The sequence below is a fragment of the Mastigoproctus giganteus genome, chromosome 8, assembly GCF_048544385.1.
Source record: "Mastigoproctus giganteus isolate SK-2022 chromosome 8, ASM4854438v1, whole genome shotgun sequence".
Classification (NCBI taxonomy): domain Eukaryota; kingdom Metazoa; phylum Arthropoda; class Arachnida; order Uropygi; family Thelyphonidae; genus Mastigoproctus; species Mastigoproctus giganteus.
Window position 1 is genome coordinate 39,188,242 of NC_143582.1, and position 22,307 is coordinate 39,210,548.

Genomic DNA, 22,307 nt, shown 5'->3' on the forward strand with positions numbered 1-22,307 from the left:
CAAACTGTCAGCCTCTACTACCCATGTAGGCAACTTATTCCAGTAATTTATAACTCGCTGGCTAAAATAAAACTTCCTGCAGTCCAATCTAAACATTTCCCCCCGTTACTTGAATTTATGTCCCGTAGTTCTAGCATCATTTATAATCTTGAAAATTTCTTCCTCATTCATTTTACTGATGCCTCTCAGAGCCTTAAACACCTCAATCAAATCTCCTCTAAGGTGTCTAGTTTCCAAACTCTGCAACCCACATATTCGAAGCTTTCTTCATAAGGACGCCCTTTTGCCCATCTCACCAGGCAACTTACTCGTCTTTGCACCCTTTCAAGAAGCTCGATGTCTCTCCTTAGGTGTGGTCTCCATACTTGAACACAGTATTCCAAGTGTGGTCTAACAAAAGCCTTATATAATGGGACTATCACATCCCTATCTCTACTTGCAAAAGTTCGATAGATCATCGATAGGACACCACGGGCCTTCCTTGCAACCTGTTTACAATGCTCAGAGAATTTCATGTCTGACCATATCATAACACCCAAGTCCCTTTCCTCCAGTACTGGGTTTAGTTGAACTCCACCAAGTGAATAAGTTGTTTTAGGATTACTCTTTCTCAGGTGTAATACCTTAAACTTTGTTGGATTAAAGCATAGCTGTCATTTTTCTGACCATTCCTGAAGTCTATCTAGGTCTCTCTGAAGAAGCTCAGCTTGACAGTGATCATTAACTACTCTACCAATTTTAACATCATCTGCAAATTTAGACATCATGCCCTCTATCCCTTCATCGATGTCGTTTATGAAAATTAAAAACAACAGTGGTCCTAATACTGATCCTTGGGGACCCCCGCTTCTTACATCAACCCAATCTGAGGAATAACCATTTATCACAACCCTCTGCTTCCTGCCCTGAAACCATCCTGCTATCCATCTAAGGATTTTCCTAGTTATTCCAACCTGTTCCAGCTTATAAAGCAACCCCTCATGTGGGACTGAGTCAAAAGTTTTGCTGAAATCTAAATAAACTATGTCAAAATTATTCTCTAAATCCAGCTCCGTGAGTGACCCTTTCAAAATAGCGAACCGGATTTGTTAAACATGATTTTCCCTTTATAAAACCATGCTGAGTATCCTTGAGAATTTCAATTCGATCCAAATGATCCTGAATTCCACCCTAGATCATTGCCTCCATGATTTTCCCTACCACTGAAGTCAGACTGACAGGTCGATAATTTCCCACTTCACTCTTAGAGCCACCCTTATTTATGGGAGATACATTGGCACTTTTCCAATCCAAGTGAATCTCCTCAGAGTCTAGTGATGCTCGCATAATTAGCCTCAATGGTTCAATGCACTCTCTTGCCACCTCCCTTAAGATCATAGGGTATATTCCATCTACTCCAGGAGCCTTACTGGCCTGTAGGCTCAAGTTTTTTTCATTAAATAATCTTGCGAAATTTCAATATCATTAATTACATATTTTTCAACTTCACTCCCACAATTTCCCATTGCCACAAAAGGTTTTTCATTTGTAAATATCGATGCAAAATAACTGTTGAGTTCATCTGCAACGGCAGCTGGTGTATTTAATACTATCCCCTTTCCCTTACGTAAAGGTCCAGTCTGGTTTGTCCTGCTCTTCTTGGCATTTATATATGTGAAGAATTCCTTATCCCCCCCCCTCACCTCTGTTTGCTAGTGATTTCTCATAAACTGCCTTTGCCTGTCGAACCTTTTCTGTGGCTCTATTACAGATCATCTTGTAGCTGTTATAGGCTTCAGTACTTTTTATTGCTCTGTAACCTTTCCATGCCACCTTTTTCTGCTCAAGTAATGTGGCAACTTCACTATTCATCCAACTTGGAACCCTCCTCGCGGAGTATTTTTTTTAATGGTAAATACGCATTCAAGGCATCTGTGATTAACGTTTTAAAAGCATATCACAGTTCAAATATATTCATTCTCTGCACGATATCTACCCAGTTAATAGAGGCCATGCAGTACCTTAAGGCATCATAATTTCCTTTTCTGAAATTAAAACCCATTTCTTTGACTTTTACTGCTGCTACCTCTCTCATCATCATCCACCGTAGACCTCCGTGATCACTTCCTGCTACTGGTTCCTCTACTGTCAGCCCTGTTATGTCATCTGATTCGTGGGTGATGATGAGGTCTAGGATATTCTTTTTCTCTAGTACTTTCCCTGATATGATACAAATAACAGTCATCTAGTTGATTTAAAAAATGTTCCCTATGTCGAGTTTCTTTCCCATTTACTGCAATCAACTAGAGGCAAATTGAAATCACCCATAATAAGACATTGACGCTTACTTGCCCATCCATTTGCATGTAGAAGCTTTCGTAATAATCTTCACAATCACCTGGTCTGTAGATTACTCCTACTCGCATTATACCTTTGTTTCCAACTATCTCACACCATACAGATTCTATACTAGCATGTGAAACGTCTGAATCCGGGAAAGCTGTTGTTGCACTCAGGCTGCTTCTGATAAGAAGCATTACCCCACCACCTCTTCTATCTACCCTATCCTTCCTAAATACATTATACAAGCCATACTGAAACTCATCATCCCCAATTTCCGGGTGGCACCATGTCTCCGTAAGCCCTATTATGTCCGCGTTACTTGTTTTAACCAGCAGTTCGAAGTCACTCATTTTATTGACGACACTTCTAACATTTCTATATAAACAATCTTTTAAGACTTGCTGTTCTTGTATATTTAACAACCCTAACACAACCCTTGAAGTTTTTTAGGCTCTCTTCTCTGGCAGGATCATTTAGACAAGACTTCAGTTATAGCTCAGACACAGCATGGTTTTGTTAAGGGGAAGTCTTGCCTGACCAACTTGATTGGATACTATGATGCAGTCACAAAAGAACTGGATGCAGGGAATAACTTTGATATTATATACTTGGATCTTAGAAAGGCTTTTGATACTGTTGCACATGGAAGACTGCTACACAAATTGGAGCAGTGTGACATTGGAGGCAAATTACTGCTATGGATAAAGGGGTGGTTGAGGGGGAGAAGACAGAGAGTGGTAATCAATGGACACTGCTCATCGTGGACTGATGTTATTAGTGGAGTCCCTCAGGGCTCAGTGTTGGGTCCATTGTTGTTTTCTGTATTTATAAATGATATTGATGATGGTATATCGGGATTAATGTCCAAGTTTGCAGACGATACAAAGGTTGGCAGGGTTGTCAAGGACACTACTGACACTATGCTGCTGCAACAGGATCTGGAAAGGTTGAGCAGATGGGCTGAGAGGTGGCAAATGAAGTTTAACATTGACAAATGTAAAGTACTACACATGGGAAACAGCAACCCCAGAGCAACGTATCAACTCTGTGGTACAACACTGACAGTGGTAGAGAATGAAAGGGACTTGGGGGTGGTTGTGCAGGCAGATATGAAGTTCTCTGAGCAGTGCAGACGGGCTGCAAGAGTAGCTCATGGAGTATTGTCAATGATATACAGGAATTTTTCCAGCATGGATAAGGAGGTGATTATTCCATTGTATAAGGCGATGGTCAGGCCACACCTAGAGTACTGTATACAGGTCTGGAGGCCTCATTTCAAGAAGGATGTAGAGCTGCTGGAACGAGTACAGAGAAGGGCAACAAGATTAGTGAATGGAACAAAGGGGTGCTCTTACGAAGAACGGCTTAAGTTTTGCAAATTACAGTGTCTGGAGACTAGGCACCAGCGAGGTGATCTGATAGAGGTGTATAAAGCCTTGAATGGTTTAAGCATGCTCAATGCTGATGGGATTCTTCCTCTAGCTCAGAATAATCACCTGAGAGGGCATAAATTCAAATTGAGGAAAGACAGATGTAGGATTGACGTGCGGAAATTTGCCTTTAGCCAGCGGGTGGTTGGTTGGTGGAACAGACTTCCATCCCTTGTGGTGGAGGTTGATAGCCTAAATAAGTTTAAGGCTCAGCTGGACAGGTATTTTGAACGAACGGAGGGGTGAAGTGGAAGTGGTTTTTTTTTTTTTTTTTTTTTTGGCTGATGCTGCATAAGCTTGCTTTCTTGCATCAAATGCCTCTACTAATGCTAATGCATTAGCTACCCGCTCACTTGAAACGTTTCTGTCCCCAGAACATCTAGATAATATGTCCAGTTGGGGAAACAGATAAAAACTCTTGAGATATGTGCAAGAGTTACTTTTGACCAATATTATCAGATAAACACGTGTCAGTATTACCCACATCCCCCCCCCCCCAACTAGCAGTTTCCCTGAACCTTGAAGGTATCCTCAATAATACTGGCAAAAACTTTTGCACCATCTTTAAGTATATCCCATATCTACAAAACAAATTCCTTATACCTATAAGTTTGTTTGCACTTGGTTTTCCAAAGAACAGAAGTAGTAGAAAGGATACATAAGGAAGAAAGAGGAAAAACAAATTCTGTGAGTATGGACCTGGACAATGTATGGATGTTGTTGGCTAGTTGAGGCACGTTTTCGGACCATTTTGGAAGAGAGGTAAAATTGGAGATATCTGCTCGGTTATTGGAGAAGTATGTCCATGGAAATATGTATAAAAAAGACGTAGCAGAAACTGAACGTGTATGTGATAGAGCATTTTTAAGAAATTGATCATTAATCAACCACCTAGCTACCCTTTAGATAGAGTCTAAAATACCCAGGAGATTGTGAGGTTTTGGGGCATCATCACAGATGTAGAAACAGTATTCCATTATAGATTGGATTTCAGATTTGTACAGAGTCAATAACAGTTTAGAAGAAATTGACACAGCAAAAAAGAACAACTATTTTTTGTTGCAGAGGATGCAATATTTGTGATGGGCTTAATGCCGAAAAAAAATTAAGATTCCCCAAACTTTTTCATTGAATTTAAGCCAAGATATTGACAATGATGAAATCCCTGTTTGCGATTTTTAATCATATGAAAGGAATTGTGATGGTGTAAGAGTTGACAGTTGCCGGGTTTCTTTATTACTCTGGAAAGAGTAGAGGTAAGTGCACTGGGACAGTAATTGCTTATTTACTATGGATATTTACTTCTTGGCTGTCTGTAGCAATAAAGAAATTATAATTTGATCATTATATTTACTATCTCCATTCAGTCAAGCAATTCAAGTTTTAATAACTAATAAATTCACTACATTCATAGACTAATAAAATTTCAGGGCAGAAAACCTCATACTCTGTGAAATTCAAACTATGACATTGTTAAGTGCACTTGCATCAGTGCTATACAGTAAATTTTAAGGTAAACCAAAGTTTGTACGTTGGCATCAGTATTATAACATCTTGTATTGTGAAATCCTTTACGAGTTGCCTTCCTCTTATATTTTGAATAACTAATACTTCTCCATTAGAGAAGTCTGCTGTTACTTATTGTCACTTGAGTTAAGATGGCACTGTTTCGAAGCTATTTGGCCTCTCATCAATGGGTGGGTAGGTACATAGATTTATAAGAGCTGACGACCCACTTTTTATTTATTTACATAATATGAGAGAAGGTGTACATTGTAGATTAATAAAATTTTAGGACTACATTCATTATTTATTGAGCATTCCTGAACCATGATCAGTTGCTGCATTAAGATTCCCTTCTATACATATCTTTATCTCTTGTTATTCTGTTCCTTGGTAATTACTATTTTTTTTTTTTCTTTAAACAAGTTAACTTTGACTGCCACGTTGCCATTCCCATTGTTAAAGCTACATGGATTAAGATTAAACATGCTTTTCATGTTACAAAATGGTATAGAATGTAGTGTTAAAAAAAACTCCAAAAGAGAATTTTTATGTAAACAAAAATAATATTTAGAGATAATTGCACATTGATTTTTTTCGGAATAATGACCTTCATTATTTACGCACTTTTTCAGCAGTTATATAATTTCTGAAAAGCTTCTTTGAAGTACTTTTTTCTTTGAACAGTGCAGACAGGTTGCTAGAACAACTCATGGGGTTCTGTCAGAGATATATATATATATAGGAACTTTTTGAGCAGAGACAAGGAGGTGATTATTCCATTATATGTAATTAATGGTTAGGCCATATCTTGAAGTATTATATACAGGTCTGTAAGCATCATTTTAAAAAAGATGTGGATCTCTTGGAATGGGTGCAGAGAATAGCAACTAGGTTGATCAAGAATGGAAAAGAGTACTCTTACAGCAAATGACATCAGTTCTGCAAATTGCTGTCCTTTTAAACTAGGCACTTTCTAGGAGACTTGATTGAAGTGTTTGAGGCTTTATATGGATTATATAAACTTAACGATGATCTAATTTTCTCTCAGATAGCACATACAAGAGAATAAACTTAAATGGAAAAGTATGGCCTCAGGGTAGATGTGGGAAATTTGTTTTCAGCCAGAGAGTAATTGATTTTTGGTACAGACTACCATTTGGTGTTATGAAAGTGGGTAGCTTGAATAAATTTAAGGAAGAATTAGACATATTAAATGGGATGGACATATTAGGTGAGACTTTTTTTTTTTTTGGTTGATGATGTATGGTTTTTTTTTTTTTTTTTTATGAAAACCCCAAACATGAAAGGTATCAAAACCTATAGTACTTAGTACCGTGCATGGGTTGAAGGAGAAGTATTGAGGGAGGGGGATGCCGGAAACTTTGCTCTAAAGACTAAACATGGGTTTAACCACTTCAAGCCTCCAATAAGCAAAGTGGTGGTATTTCACCGGTTGATGAAAGTCATCTACCACCTTAATGATGATGTATAAGTTTGATGGCTGATGATGATGTATAAGTTTGATGGCTGATGATGTATAAGTTTGCATAATATGTCAGCTTATACAGAGTGTGATTAGCCCTGTGGTCAGTTATGATGCTGGACCACCAATGTGATTTCCCCAAGTTTAAATTCTGTTGGCGGGGGATTGCAAGGGAAAAATTGTTAAAATTGCTTTACCAGACCTACTTCCCCCAAGGTTGAAATGATGGCTCAGCTAGTGTGGTGCCATCTGGTGTTGCTCTCAATAGCTACTACTGGATGAAAAGGCCTAAGCTAAATGGGTCCACTTCCATACCTAGATGAAGATGACAAGTAGAAATACTGAATGTGCTGTATCAAGTGTGGTGCAGGTCACTTGTGTTCAGGCCTTAGGCAGAGGGGCCATTTTGAAAAGTCAGAGACTGTCTCTTGAGGAAGACAGTAGAGCAAGCAGTGCTGTCCCCTGTATGGCTAACACAAGGGAAAGGCAAAACCATCCAGCCCAACCAACTGTGAGTGCTTCCTGCTGTGCAACTGACCACTCAGAAAGGAAGAAAAAGCCATCACATGAAGTGGAGCACTGAAATGACCATATTCATTGTGTGAGCACACCATCAGGCTGGAGACTGATATGACAATGTACAGGATGAAACTATTCACCAAATGGTCGGAATGGTTCCTGACTGTTCAGTCTACCGAACAGTGAATAGCAGATCAGAGATAGACTATCATCATGAAGAACCTGATAGCTTCTGCAATCTTGGAAGAAATCAACCAGGATGTGAGCAACCATTTACAAAGAATACAGACACAACTGAACTAGAATTAGAGAAGGAATAGTAAGTACAAGAAGTACAACCCGGAGCAGCTGAAGTGGAAACAGACAAGGTTGCAATATCCAGAACAGAATAAAAGTGGAAGAAGACCCTAGCAGATTTTGAGGGGATGCACCCCATAAAGATCCACACCATACTGAAGCAGAGACCCTGACAGAATCCTGTGGCAAGTCACAGACCATCTCAATTGGTGAATAATACCAAATTACATCAAGTACAATGAAATAACACTAGATGCTCTCTGCATATACATTTACTGTGCCACTGTAGCAGTCACCAGGATGGGATGAATGGAAACAACAACAGAAAACAAAATGAAAATTTAAGAAACCGCCAGCCTTGGTGGGATAGAAGACTATAGCAGAAGATAGAAGAGCTAAGAGTGAAGATAGGCCAACTGATCCAGTACTACCAATGGAATAACAGAAGTAAGGAGCTGATCAGAAGAGGGAAGACCATCCTCAATAAAGACAACATCCATAGCAAATATGTTACCTATAATCAGGGCGCCTCCGTAGCTAGGTGGGAAGGAGCAGCAGTACGTAGCACATGCTTCTCGATTAGACCAGGGTTCCAGCCCATGACCACCAAATACAGAGGATGCGGAAAGGTCAGGGAATGATCACTGCATATCCTCAGAGCAATATAGCCTTAGTTGTTAATGCTCCTAAAAAAAACCAAATAACAATAACCTATAATCAAGAGGATTGAAGAATACTTGGATGCCCTCAAGCAGAATCTCCTTACATTTAGTGAGAGACTGCTTTTCTGATACGGAGAAAGTGCTCAGAGGAAAACAGACAACTGGATAGCATTAGCAAAGGCACATGATGCAAGAAAGCAAACTTATATAGCATCAGCCCAAAAAAGAAAAAAGAAACACCCTTCTCATTTCACCCATATACTTGTTCCAAGTGTTTGTCTAGTTCTGCATTGAATCTATTTAAGCTATCAACTTCTACAACAACAGATGGAAGTTTGTTCCAACAATCAACCACCCACTGGATATTCGATGAAAACCAGCGAGCCTTCTACAGGAACACTGGACAAGTGAAGGAGGGCAATACACCCCCTCCCAATGACCAGAAGGCATCCAAGATGTTCGGATGCTTTTGTGGTAGCAAAGTTAACCATAATGGCCGTGCCTCCTGCATAGACCTAGAACAGAAGAAAGAAAAAAGCTATAATAATATATTAAATGTGTAGTGGAGAATGAAGTGATCAATTTCCTGGGATGAAAATTGCAAAAAAAGGAATTCCGGAGGTGAAAAAATTGGGACAAAATGTTCTCTGAAGAAGAAATATTAGGACATCTCTAGTATTAATCTATCTTGACGATAAAAGCAATCTCTTTTTTGGGGTCAAATGTCCACTTCTTCAAATAGATTCCTTGTAAATGTATATATGCCTGGCATATTACTGAATGGAGAGAAAATAAAATATTAGATGTTCTATTGTTATCAGTAATTATAAAATGCTTCTTCTGTTTGCTTGTTTATTTAAGGCATTTATTTAAGGAAAATGGTACAACACAATACCAGTAAATTGCATGAATAAGGGAAACACACAGCTTACACTGATGTTTTATTACAATATCCTTGCATTCCAACAATGTTAGATGTAAAATGTGTGCTGATGCTATTTGTTACGATGATATTAATTGCCATGCTAAATTAATAAAATAATAATATAATTAATTTTGGTATCATGTATTTAGCTCAGAAAAAAGAAAAGATTTACATTAAAATTGGAACAAAACAGTATTCCCAAAATTTTTGAGAACATTGTGACAATTTGGCCATCTATAATAATTTATAGATGGCCAAACCTGATTTTTGGTTACTCTACTAGGGTAACCAAAAATCAGGATATTTGGTTACCCTAGTAGAGGAGAAAGTGATTATTGCAAAAGTTATTTCTAAATCCAGCATTGTATTAAACAAAATATGCAAGTTTTTATTTTTCAATAAATAAACACTGCTCTGTTTTAACACAACAGTCTGAAGAAGCCTTCAACTTCTAAAAACCTATAATGTGGGAATTTTTGTCATTGTATCAGCACTAAAAAAAAATTGACTAAATAAAGTTTAATTACTCTGCTCATTCATAATTATCTAATCTTTATGAACTTAACTGGTAAGATCTGAGTAGAGTTAAATACAGAATGCTTCAGTAGTCTTTTTCACTAGTAACTTGCTTTTTGCCAGTTTCTCTGTGTCACTAATTTTCTTATTCCTATATGTGGTGATACATTGGAAAAATTATGGGAATGAGAAATGTGGACAGTATTCAGTTGTGCAATAAGTTATAATCAACAGTTTAACTTGAACATCACCAAAGTGGTTTTTGTCAGCATCACTTAGCAGTTTCTTTGTGAGTTTTTTGATTACAAACTTTTCATTTATACATTTTAAACAATAGCCAAAGGAGATAAAGGAATAGAGATAGGAATAAAATGATCTATTTGCAAATAAAAATTATTTGTAAAGTAAATATTAATAACATAAGTAATAAATTAATTGACTGAGCAAGCTAGATAAAACATCAACATCCACATCTGTGGATGTTGATGTTAAGTTTGAACCAGCAATTCTAGATCCGGAGGTTGCCTGGTTTCAGATTTTCTACCTGTATTAGTATTGGTAATATGATGCAAGGCTTATATAGCACCATTCAAAAAAAAAAGGAGGGGAGTTTATTTGCCCATTGTTTCCGATAATTTGCAAAAACTACCCGCCTCCGCAACGCCAGGTGGAAGTTCATTCGAACAACTGATTACTCCTTGGCTGAAGGCAAATTTCCACATATCTATTCTGCAGGCAACCTTCCCAGTCTTTCTTGTTAAGAATAACCTTTCATCCTCCCAGCTAAACTTGTTGCTTGTTTCTGCACCCTTTCTACCAGATCATATCCTTCCTAAAATGAGGTTTCCAAATCTGTATTCGGTATTCCAGATGTAGCCTAACCATTGCTTTCATACAAGGGTATAATCACCTCTTTGTCTATGCTGGCAAATTTTCTGTATATCATTGATAGAACCCCACAAGTTGTTCTAGCAGCTTATTGCACTGCAGAGAAAACTTCATTGGAAGTGAAAATGAATGTGAATGAGTGATGTATATATTAAGAAATGGATTACCTAAACTGTTATAATATTGCAAACTACCACATAAAAGAATGCCATGTAGAAAGATTCATATGCTAATTTTTAGCAGGTTAATTTTGGGCAAGTTTATATGTATCTGAACAAATATGTATTTGTAGATTTTCACCTGATTTATTTCCTTTAATTTTTATTTATTTATTTATTATTATTATTTTTTTCCTTTTAGTGTGCAGAATTTGGGACAATTTATAAAAGGCCCCCTTATCATAAATAAACTCTTGACTATAACCTATTCTCTTGGTGATCCATGTTTTGATTCAAATAGTAGTGATATTCAGAAATTTATGGAAAGCAGGATAATATTTAATTGTGATAAGCAGAAAACTGTAAGTATTTTATTTTGTTACTCTGAGAAGATCATTTGAGATGTGAGTATATGCTCACTCTCAAATGACATTAAATTAGCAAATTTTTAAAAAAAATTGCTATATATTTTTACATCTGTGTATTTAATGGTAAGTTCAGCAAATCTTTTGAGTATACAACAGTAAATTTCATAAGGTTGGTCTATTTACTGAAGCCAAGGAACAAAGAATGAAGGAGCATTTTTCATCCATTAATTGAAGGGCTGGTGTGAAACAGTTTTCCCTGAGTGCACTTAACAGACTGGACATAACCCTTGTTGACAAGAAGGAAAAGGATACCTATCTGATCACCATAGCGGTGCCCAACACTGGCAACCTCCAGAAAACCCACTAGGAAAAGGTCAGGAAGTACACAGACCTACAGCAGGAGAACAAAGAGATGTGGCATATGCAACAAGCAACAACCATTCCAATCATCGTGTCAACCACCGGTATGTTGCCAAAAATCCTACATAACAGTCTAGCAGCAATAGGTCTCCTAGAGAACACCTGCAAGGAACTTCAGAAAATCACAATCCTGAACACCTGTGGGATTGTCAGAGAATTCTTTGGTGAAGAGTAACACCAGACATAACAACTGCCCTGTGCACTTGGTACCAGTACCTGTCATTGGGGTTGGGAACACCCAATCAGGGAGAAATAATATAATAATAATAATTACTAAATGAGAGTTGTAACAGTTCAGAGTCCATTTCTATAATATGACTTTAGGCTAATCAACAATGCAGAGACTTTCAGTAAAACAGAATGAGGGAACAGTTATTTTGTGAAATTAACTGCGTAAATATTTAGAATGGAACATTCTACAAAAGAAAATTATTTGGATAAAATGTGACATTATAAAAATTTATAATATCACATTGTTTTTTTATAATAATTATAAAAAAATTAATAACTAGTTACATTTAATAAGTATTGCAATTATTAGGAAACTGCAAAGCATTGGTCTGCTGCAAGCAGAATTTTTAAAACCCAAAAACATTTTTTCAAATATAAAAAGGAAATTGGTGACTTTTGTGAGTCTCTTGTCACTTGTTTGTGAACTGGGTGCCACTGGTACTGAGTTAAAGACATTAGTTTATATAGATACATTGAGATAAAATTTTTAAATTGAAGATTTCTTAAATTCTCTTCAGGATAGCAGACCTGAATATATGGGACAAGAAAGTGAATGCATTTATAGTTTCCACTGGGATACACCTGCTGCATGTCCTGTCCAATTCGATGAAATTATAAATACAAGTAACTGTACAGCAGTCAACCCTCTAACAGGTAATATTTAGATTAATTTATTTGTAGTAAATTAAAAAAAAAAAAAAATCTTTGAATTGTTTTCAAACATGAATGAATGTGCACAATTTTAAAAAGAGAAGAGAAAAAGTACACATTTCTTTCAATGTAGTGTTCTTGTTCAGCAAAAAATTTTTACAGGTGATTTTAAGGTTTCTGGAAACAATCCAGGATGCCGTTTTGTGCTGCTCTCTTTAGTGCTTTCATTGCAGCACAGCTTATGTTCTGGAGCATCTTTTTGAAATGAAACTTTCAGCAATTGCTTTACCATTAGAATAAGAGAAAATAATAGCATTGTATGAGATCTGGTGATTTTACGGTAGAGGGGACAATGTGTTTGTTATCAAAAATAAATTTAGTATCTAGTTGTAAGCCGCTGAATTACAGTCATACATATTTTTGAATACACATCACTCACCAGCTGCAATGTTTAAATCAAATAAGACAAACTGAATAATATCCCTACATTTACATTACTATTAAAAACTTGTTTTGCAAATTAAATACTGGATAAAAGTGAAAGGTATAAAATATAATAGATAAACTTTAAGAAATATGTGAACACTTTCAAATTGATAACCTATTTAAAAAACAGATTTAGTGATTGCATTTTTGAACTTCCAAGCATCAGTGAACTGTCTGATTTTCTTGGGGTTTAAGGCACATAAAGTTTGTTCACATTTGAATAATTCTTCTATACATCAGGGACACAGTCTTTAACATTTTTATATTAATATCCCTTTCTTCAGGAAGCATGTAGTCTTGCTTTTTAGCATTTCAAAATTTTTATTTTATTGTTGATAAATGAATGAAAGGATATGCATGCACATTGTTTCAAGTTTTTGTGATATTTTATTTTAGCTTTTAGTTCTTACTTTTACTGTGAACATTTTCCCATTAATTCCTAAGCACAAATTTTCAGGTGAGGTTTGCAAATTAATTCAGGGTTTATTACAAAATTTTTACTTTACTTGTTCACAAATCTTTGAAATACCTCAGATCATATTAAAAATTGTATTTACATAAACTTGATAAAATAAAATTGAGTTTAAATAAATAAAATCATTAAGATCACTTGAACACAAAGATTAAAACTCTAATTGTTCTGTTCACTCTTCCTTAGCAGCTAACTGAGTTTGCAGCAGTTATACAGACAGCAATACATTACTGGTTTAGCAAGGGTAGAGTAAGTTGATTACTGAGAAGTGAGATAATTAATATTTGATGTAAATGCAGGCATATTATAAACAAAATTTTATTTTATTTTAGCTGCTTTTTCAGTTGGTTTAGCTGGTAAGGTTAAAAAAAAAATACATACACACAAAAAAAGTTAATTATTCACGGTTGTTCCATGTTCATTCAAAATTTCATGTGTTGTAGGAGTTGCAGTGAATTTGTTCTGAAATTTGGATTTGGTCAGTGGATCATGAAAAAAAATTTTTTTTTTTAAAATTATCACGTGTGATGATTGCCTTTAAAAGAGCTCTTTAGAAAAATTCAAACTTTAAAGAACTTTTCATTTGACAGGCACAATGAGTGGACATGCTTCAGGAAGATTAATTGTTCTTGTGGGTTATAAGAGTTTGGGTTAGGATTTTAGTAGATTTATCTTTGTTTTTCCTTAATATCTTGTAACTTTAAATTTGGTAATTTTTTGAAGTTATTCTCTGTAATATCTCTTAAACTTAAAATTAAGTTTAAGAGATATTACAGAAATTACAGAATTCTTCCCTTTTGCATAGCAAAAGGGAAGAATCCAGTTTAATTCCTAATTAATTCCTAATTATATTAGGAATCAGACTGTTGGATAAGAAGAGAAACACATGGATTAGGCAGCAAACTCAAGTAAGGGACATTCTTATCAAAACTAAAGAACTAAAATGGTCTTAGGCAGGACACATAATGCAAAAAAATGATGACAGATGGACTAAGAAAAGTAACAGAATGGTTCCCAAGAGAAGCTAGAAGAAAACCTGGAAGACATCGCAGGAGATGGGCAGATGAAATTCACAAGTTATGGGTAGTAAATGGATGGCCATTGCACAAAACAGGAGGAACTGGAAAGTTGCTGGAGAGGCCTTATCCTACAGGGGATTGAAAATAGCTGATGATGATGATGATGATGCACAGCTGGTTTCCATACAAAAAAAATTATGATTATAATTATTGATAATAATAATAATTGTGTGATTTTTCTAATGAATTGGAATATACACAGTTCAATAGCAGATAACTAACTATTAGTTTACAGATGTATTAGAGTTTACAGATGTAAAGTTAGCTTTACAAGAACTGCTCTTGACAGTTTTAACAAATTTTATAAACTGTAGAGTGAACAAATATGAAATGGAAAATTTTCACAAATATGAGTTCTTTCAGGAGAGAAATGCAACTATTCACTGTGCAAAAATTGCACAGTGAATAGTTGCATAATTCTTTTGGATTCAGATCTAAAGAATAATTCAGATTGGATTCAGATCCAAAGAATAATTCTTTGGATCTGAATCCAATTGAGAATGGGGTGTGTGGGGAAGGGCAGTTTGGCTTTGAAGTTCTCTCTGACTGAAATACAGCAACTGAAAAATATCCTGTTGGAGGAATGGTCAAATCTGGAACTAGACTCCCTCATAAACCTAGTGGAATCCTTGTCACTGCATGTATGAGCTGTAATTCGAGACAAAAAGTGGTATCACTGGATATTGAATAAAGGTTTCAAATTTTTTGGCTAGTGAGTTTATGATATTTATGGAAGAAATTTTCATGGGCTCATGACTCCAAGGAATGGTTATAGCTTTTCTACAATCAACAGGGTCTTACCCATTAAAAAGAAGATAAAAATTTCAAAGCAAAACTTTTTAGTTTTTTATGGAAAATAAATCTTTAAATCCTAAGCATATGCTGGTTTAGGATTTAAGTTTATAATATTATAGAGTTAGTAGCCAATGTAATGTGCCATAAAATATTAAAACAAATCATTAAAATGCACTGAAACAAATGAAAGTATTTTCACTGATCATACAAAGGGTACTAGGAAAGTTTTGCAATACAGCTTTGTTTATTTAATTTTTTCAAAGTAATTTCCTCTACATTCAATACACCTCTCCATCCTCCGAAACCAATCTTTAAACCAGTTCTGCCAAGTTTCACTAGGGAGTAAAACACACTCGTTGTCCCAAGCCTGTAGAAGGTCCTCATCACTGGAAAACCGCCTCCCTTTTAGCTTCATTTTCACATGCGGGAACAGTGCAAAGTCGCAGGGAGCAAGGTCTGGACCGTAGGGAGGGTGCTCGAGAAGTTTCAGTCCTGTCGTGGTCAAATATTCGGTGCAGGCTTTGGCGCGGTGAGCTGCAGCATTATCGTGATGGAGGTACCAGGTGTCCATTCTTGACTTTGGCCGCAGGTTCTTCATAGATCCAATGACTTTAGGCAGGCATTGTTCAGTATACCACTTAGCTGTGACTGTCTTCTGCGGGTCCAAAACGACACGTTCCACAATTCCACTCGATTTGAAAAATACAGCTATCATTTTCTTCTTTACAGATCGGGATTTTCTGACAATTACGGGTGTGTGTGTGTGTGTCGTCATCATCAAAGACCCAAACTTTGTTTTGAGCCTTGGTCGGCAGATCGTAATAGTACAGCCAAGTCTCGTCACCTGTCACGATGTTGTTCACATACCGAGATTGTCCCTTATCAAACTTTTTTAACATCTCCCGGCACCAAGTCACACGTCGTGTCATCTGCTCTTCAGTCAGTTGATGCGGCACCCAGAGAGAACAAAGTTTCTTCACGTGCAAATGATCTTGCAGAATCGAACGAATTGCTGGTGCATTTAGGCCCAAAGTATCCTCTATCTGTTGGTAGGTCACTCGCCTGTTTTCGTCAAGCATTTTCCTCACAGCAGTAACGTTTTCCTCCGTAACTGACGTTCGTGGCCTTCCCGGCCTCTCAGAATCCTCCAGAGTGAAATTTCCCCTTTGGAATTCTCTATACCACTTGAATATCGTTGTACGATGTGGACAATCATCATCTAGTGCAAGAGTCATTTCTTCTAAGAACTGGTCTATGGTTAAACCATGCATGAAATTATACCGCAAAACTGTCCTTATCTCATTTCGTGACCACGATGCCATCGCAAGCACTTTACACTCTCACTACTAATGAATAACTGAGCCCATCGACTTGGCGCGGCGGCTACTGTGCACGTATGAACATGTCTCAACATGCAGCAACAAGCAGCTTCCTGTGATTCATTGTTGCGTCATATTGCAAAACTTTCCTAGTACCCTTTGTAGAAAGAACTGAGTGAAATAAAATATGCTAGCCTACAAATGTCTTAAATTTGATCCAGAAAAATTAGAAGCCAGATCAACCTTGTACTAGACTGTGTTAACTCTCTTGATAAGGTAGTGGATCTATCATATATTAGTATTAAATTACTATGAAAACAAGCAGTCCAGATGGAGTCATATAAGGATTTCATTACTTGTACACTTAGGATTTAATTTAAATGAGAGAGAGAGAGAGAGATCCTTCTAAACCATAGCCTCTAGGTTTCAAGCTGAGAATTTCCAGGAATCTGAAACTATTACTAAGTTAAATTGTGATTGATTAGTAATTAAAATAATAATTAGTTATATTAAATATAATCCAGCTAGCTTGAGCTAGTTGGATTATATACAGTGAAACTTCCCTTTAACGGACAGCCACGGAGAACGAAAATGTGTCCTAGTGACAAATGGGCCTGGAGTACTGGGGTCCATAGTTTAACAAATAGATATTTATTTACAGTATACCCAGTATAAAATAAAATAAAATATTTCAGTAGCTTTCAGAACTCGTGTCCCTTTATCAACTGACAAATTTGAATACATTACAAGCAAAGTGTGGCACGTTACTCATTCGTCATTGTTGTAGCACGGACGTGTGCTGCCTTGCGCCAGTGATCATCCATCAATAAAACGGTTGTCTCCAGGATTGGATGTATACGCATGCCTTTCTGGCGATTTAATGCCGTAGGGTTGTTCATTATGTTTAGTGACTCTAGCCATAGGCGGTGGCGAAAGTGTCGCGCGTGGTCCACTATCTCAAAGTCGCGCTTGGGGTCAAGATCGTGGTTGGTAGCCCAAAAATGTTCTGCAAGCGCGGACTGGTCAGTTTCGGCAAGCCGGATTGCTCTGTCGTGTTCCGTGAGGCGATCCTGGAGACGTCTCGATGTCTCACCTACGTAGCAACTGTTACAGGCCCTACAGGTGATACGGTACACTACATTGCTGCGTAAGACAGGTGTGACAGGGGTCTTCACACTGGAGACAAGTGAACGTAGGTTCCTACCTGGTAATTGTACACATTTGATGTTGTAACTTCTCAGGATCTTCGAGATACGTCCTGACACTCCTGGATAGTACGGAATGTAGGCGGATGATATGCCGACTTGCTTCGGAGGTCTTGGGTTGGAAGACCCTAGCCATAGGCGGTGGCGACACTTTCGCCACCGCCTATGGCTAGAGTCACTAAACATAATGAACAACCCTACGGCATTAAATCGCCAGAAAGGCATGCGTATACATCCAATCCTGGAGACAACCGTTTTATTGATGGATGATCACTGGCGCAAGGCAGCACACGTCCGTGCTACAACAATGACGAATGAGTAACGTGCCACACTTTGCTTGTAATGTATTCAAATTTGTCAGTTGATAAAGGGACACGAGTTCCGAAAGCTACTGAAATATTTTATTTTATTTTATACTGGGTATACTGTAAATAAATATCTATTTGTTAGAAAATGTGTCCGTTAGAGAGAAGTGTCCGCTAACAAGAAGTCTGAGGGAGAAAAAAAAAAAGAAAGAAAGAAAAATCGTTAAACGTTTAATGTAAAATTAAATTAAAATATATACAGATTTTGAACAATATTTTTGTAAATAATATACAATTACATACACAAGAGATAAAGAAAAATCGTTAAACGTTTAATGTAAAATTAAATTAAATTATATACAGATTTTGCACAATATTTTTGTAAATAATATACATACAATTGTGCTATGCATATTATGACTTTATCTTAAGAAAAATGCATACAGTAATCACTTATTTTCTTCTGCACCTTCTTCCGGCTGATAATTTTGTTTTCAACATTTGTTTGGAGTGAAGAAACCATCGAAAGCCCTTCAGTATCTTCTTCAGCGGCGAAAAAGATTTTTAAATGATTGATTTGTATGAGCGCTTCTTATATTTTCATCGGTGGTTCGTCGTTAATATGTTCTTCGACAGAATGACCTCCTTCCATTTCTTCATCCTCATGAGTAACTTCTTGATAAATATCAATGATAATGTCGTTGATATCTAGAGCATCATCTTCTGTAGTGAGGTTTGAGTCTATATCTTTGTAGCCAGGGTCACTTGTAGCGGAAGTATCGTACATTATCAATAGATGTTGAAGTTCTTGTTCTTCTTGGTGCTCCACACTGCTGTTCACAACTTCAATTTTTGCGTTTGAGAAGCCAGACTTTACAAAACAGTTCACGACAGTTTGTTTTCTAATTGCATTTACTGAAGAGGAAATCCATTGAATCGCATCTAGGATGCCGAATTTCTTTGCAAGGTCACTCGCACATGTTACATCGTTCATGTTTGCAATGAGATGTCTTAAAACACGTTTTCTGTAGTGAAGTTTAAAATTTTTTATTATCCCTTGATCCAAGGGCTGACACTCTGCAGATGTGTTTGGTGGCAGAAAAACGATTTGAATGTTGGACAATTCAATGTGCGGGTGAGATGCAGCATTATCCATGAAAAGAATAATTTTTTTGTTTTGACGAATCATGTTTTGGTTAAAGTGACTTATCCATTCGCTCATGATAACTCGTGCCATCCATGCTTTTTTATTAGACTTCCAGTCAACATCCAAAAGATTCAACTTTATGCCCTTGAAACAACGAGGATTTTGTGGGTTTCCTATAACAAGAGGTTGTTCAAAGTCTCCCAGCATATTTGTACACAATAGTTCAGTCAAGCGTTCCTTAGAAATTTTTCCGCCCTGGCACTTTTCGTTTTTTAGACTCATTGTTTTTTCAGGAAGAGCTTTAAAAAACAACCCTGTTTCGTTCTCTTAGCTTCAAAATCACGACATAAATCTTCCAATTTGACAGTCCACTCTGTTACAACCCCAGTATCAACAGATCCACCTTCACCACTTACGGTTTTCCAAGAAATTTTATGCCGAGTTTTGAACTTGTCTAGCCATCCCACAGAAGCTTTGAACTCATTTACTCCCATAGATTTCGCAACCTCCAAAGCCTTTTCCCTAATAATAGGCCCATTAATGTGAATTGTTTTAGCACGTGCACAACAAATTTGAAGTCCAACAGTTTTTGGGAATGATTTTTGAACCTGATCATTTCCATGTTGCCAAAATTGTTTGAGCAGTTGATTTTTTTTCTTTAGGATGTAGCTTACCTGCGTCTTCCCGATTTTGAATTTTGCAGCGAGATTGCGAACACTATTTTTTTGCCGATCATACGCATTAATGAGTTCGACTATCTTTTAAAGTTAAATGTTTACGAGAAGACATTGTGCACTTCACACGACACTGAACAAAACTGAAAACTGAAAAGACGAAAGGGCGACCATATTCTCCCCCCCCCTGCACACACCGAATTCATCAGAAGTTTTACACGTGCCTTAAAAATTCTTGAAAAAGGGTTTAGAACCGCGACGTAAACCTTGATAAAATTCAGAGAATCGGAAATAGAAAATAAACACACGATTGAGGCAATACGTGGAAGAAACGTTCCTAGAAAAAGGGCCGTGAGCTCGCCCGCTGTTCCATTATGGGGAGATCAGATTAAGTGCTAATCTAAACGAAACAGTGCAGATTGCCTGTCCGTGTCCGTTACAGAGAATGTCTGCTAGACAGAAGCTGCAAACACATTAAAACCAATGGAGGTGAGTTGGGGAATTTGAAAATGTCCGTTGTAGAGAGATGTCCGTTAACGAGAGGTGTCCGTTAGGAGAAGTTTCACTGTATTTCAAACACACTGTGATGAAACTACTTACTTTAAAACCTATTGGTGTTCATAGAAATTGGCTTGAAACTACTTATTTTAGAACCTCTTTGTATGTGCCTGTTTTAAAAAAGAAATTTCCATTATTTGTGTCCAATTCTCCTTGCTTAGTGCAGTCAGCTATTTCACTCAAGTATTGGTCTTTGCAGTAGTAGTATATGAATGGCTTTTTGGTTCTTTAGAATTTGCATCATGGCAAACTCTGAATTGACACCTTATGGACTCAGCTGACTAATCATGAGTTGTCATCATATGTGGTGTGTAGTGTATTAATTCTGCAAAATGGGCAAACTGAAGATTTTACAGAATTACACTACTTCACCTAACTCTGACTTATTTTGCCATGGTGTGATAAAGCCCTTTGGCCTTTTATCTGGCATGCCAAATTCAAATCCATCTGCAAGCACTGGCATATAAAAATACACAAATAAGTTTTTTGGAGGGAAAAGGCAAGAAATAATTTAAAATGGAAAAATTCTAAAAATTTTTTTATTCTTAATTCTAACAGTATCCTATGTAATAAAATCAGAAAACATCAGTTTTAGAGGCCGGGGCCAGATTTCCCATTAGACACCATAGGCACAGTGCCTAGGGCGTACAAAGGAAGGCAAAAATTAAAAAAACAAACAAAACAATAAACAGTTCACTCTTTTCACTGTGACTAACAAAAAACGAGCTGAGAAAACGTGCAATCGGCTCTAGTGTGTAATTCAATTCAATACGCATATGCTATCTAGTGACTGTTCTTGAAACTATAAGATTGAAGTGATGGTTGCTTCATTAATTGAGGCAGTTTATCATTTATTATAGTTGAAAGTTGAGTCGCGTTAATTGACATAATTTGCAGTCAGTGTTAAAATAGAAAAAAATTTTACCCCCCCCCCCTTTTTTTAGCATATTACAGAATAAAAATGCCTAGGGCCTACGAACACCAAAATCCAGCCCTGTTAGAGGCAACAATCATGTTATACATATGTGTGTTGTGTGTGTTAATGGGGAAGGTTATCCTAAAAGACATATCTAGATAAACCTATGGAGAATGCATAGGTGAAGTATAGTACATAAACACAAAGGATAATATACAAAAACTGATTATTGTGTACCTGCAATTTGGGTGACTCCTTCCGGGGGTCAACCATCCAAATCGAAAGAAAATTTTGAAAATTTGAAATCTCTTAATTTCTGTTATATTTTAGATAATCCTGAATTCTATTATTTATTCTATATAACCTCAAAATTGATTTTGGCCATAGTGCATATTGATCATTACAGAAACAGAGAACCCCTTATTGTTTTCCCTTTCAATTTGGGTGGTTGACTCTGGAAAAGTTTCCGAAATTGTAGATATTAGCATTAGCATTAGCATTAGTAGAGGCATTTGATGAAAGCAAGCTTATGCAGCATCAGCCAAAAAAAAAAAAAAACCACTTCCACTTCACCCCTCTGTTCGTTCAAAATACCTGTCCAGCTGAGCCTTAAACTTATTTAGGCTATTAACCTCCACCACAAGGGATGGAAGTCTGTTCCACCAACCAACCACCCGCTGGCTAAAGGCAAATTTCCGCACGTCTATCCTACATCTGTCTTTCCTCAATTTGAATTTATGCCCTCTCAGGTGATTTTTCTGAGCTAGAGGAAGAATCCCATCAGCATTGAACATGCTTAAACCATTCAAGGCTTTATACACCTCTATCAGATCACCTCACTGGTGCCTAGTCTCCAGACACTGTAATTTGCAAAACTTAAGCCTTTCTTCGTAAGAGCACCCCTTTGTTCCATTCACTAATCTTGTTGCCCTTCTCTGTACTCGTTCCAGCAGCTCTACATCCTTCTTGAAATGA

General features: G+C 36.9%; 1 protein-coding gene across 3 annotated transcripts in view; it reads left to right on the forward strand.

Annotated features, from left to right (window-relative positions):
- Lerp (lysosomal enzyme receptor protein) overlaps positions 1-22,307 on the forward strand; it is a 441,548-nt gene that overhangs the window by 222,415 nt on the left and 196,826 nt on the right. For all 3 annotated transcript variants that reach the window (XM_090379899.1, XM_090379900.1, XM_090379901.1), the window contains exons 24-25: positions 10,909-11,068; positions 12,244-12,379. In XM_090379899.1, coding sequence (XP_090236025.1) covers positions 10,909-11,068; positions 12,244-12,379 — 296 coding nt within the window. The remainder of the gene's footprint in view (positions 1-10,908; positions 11,069-12,243; positions 12,380-22,307) is intronic.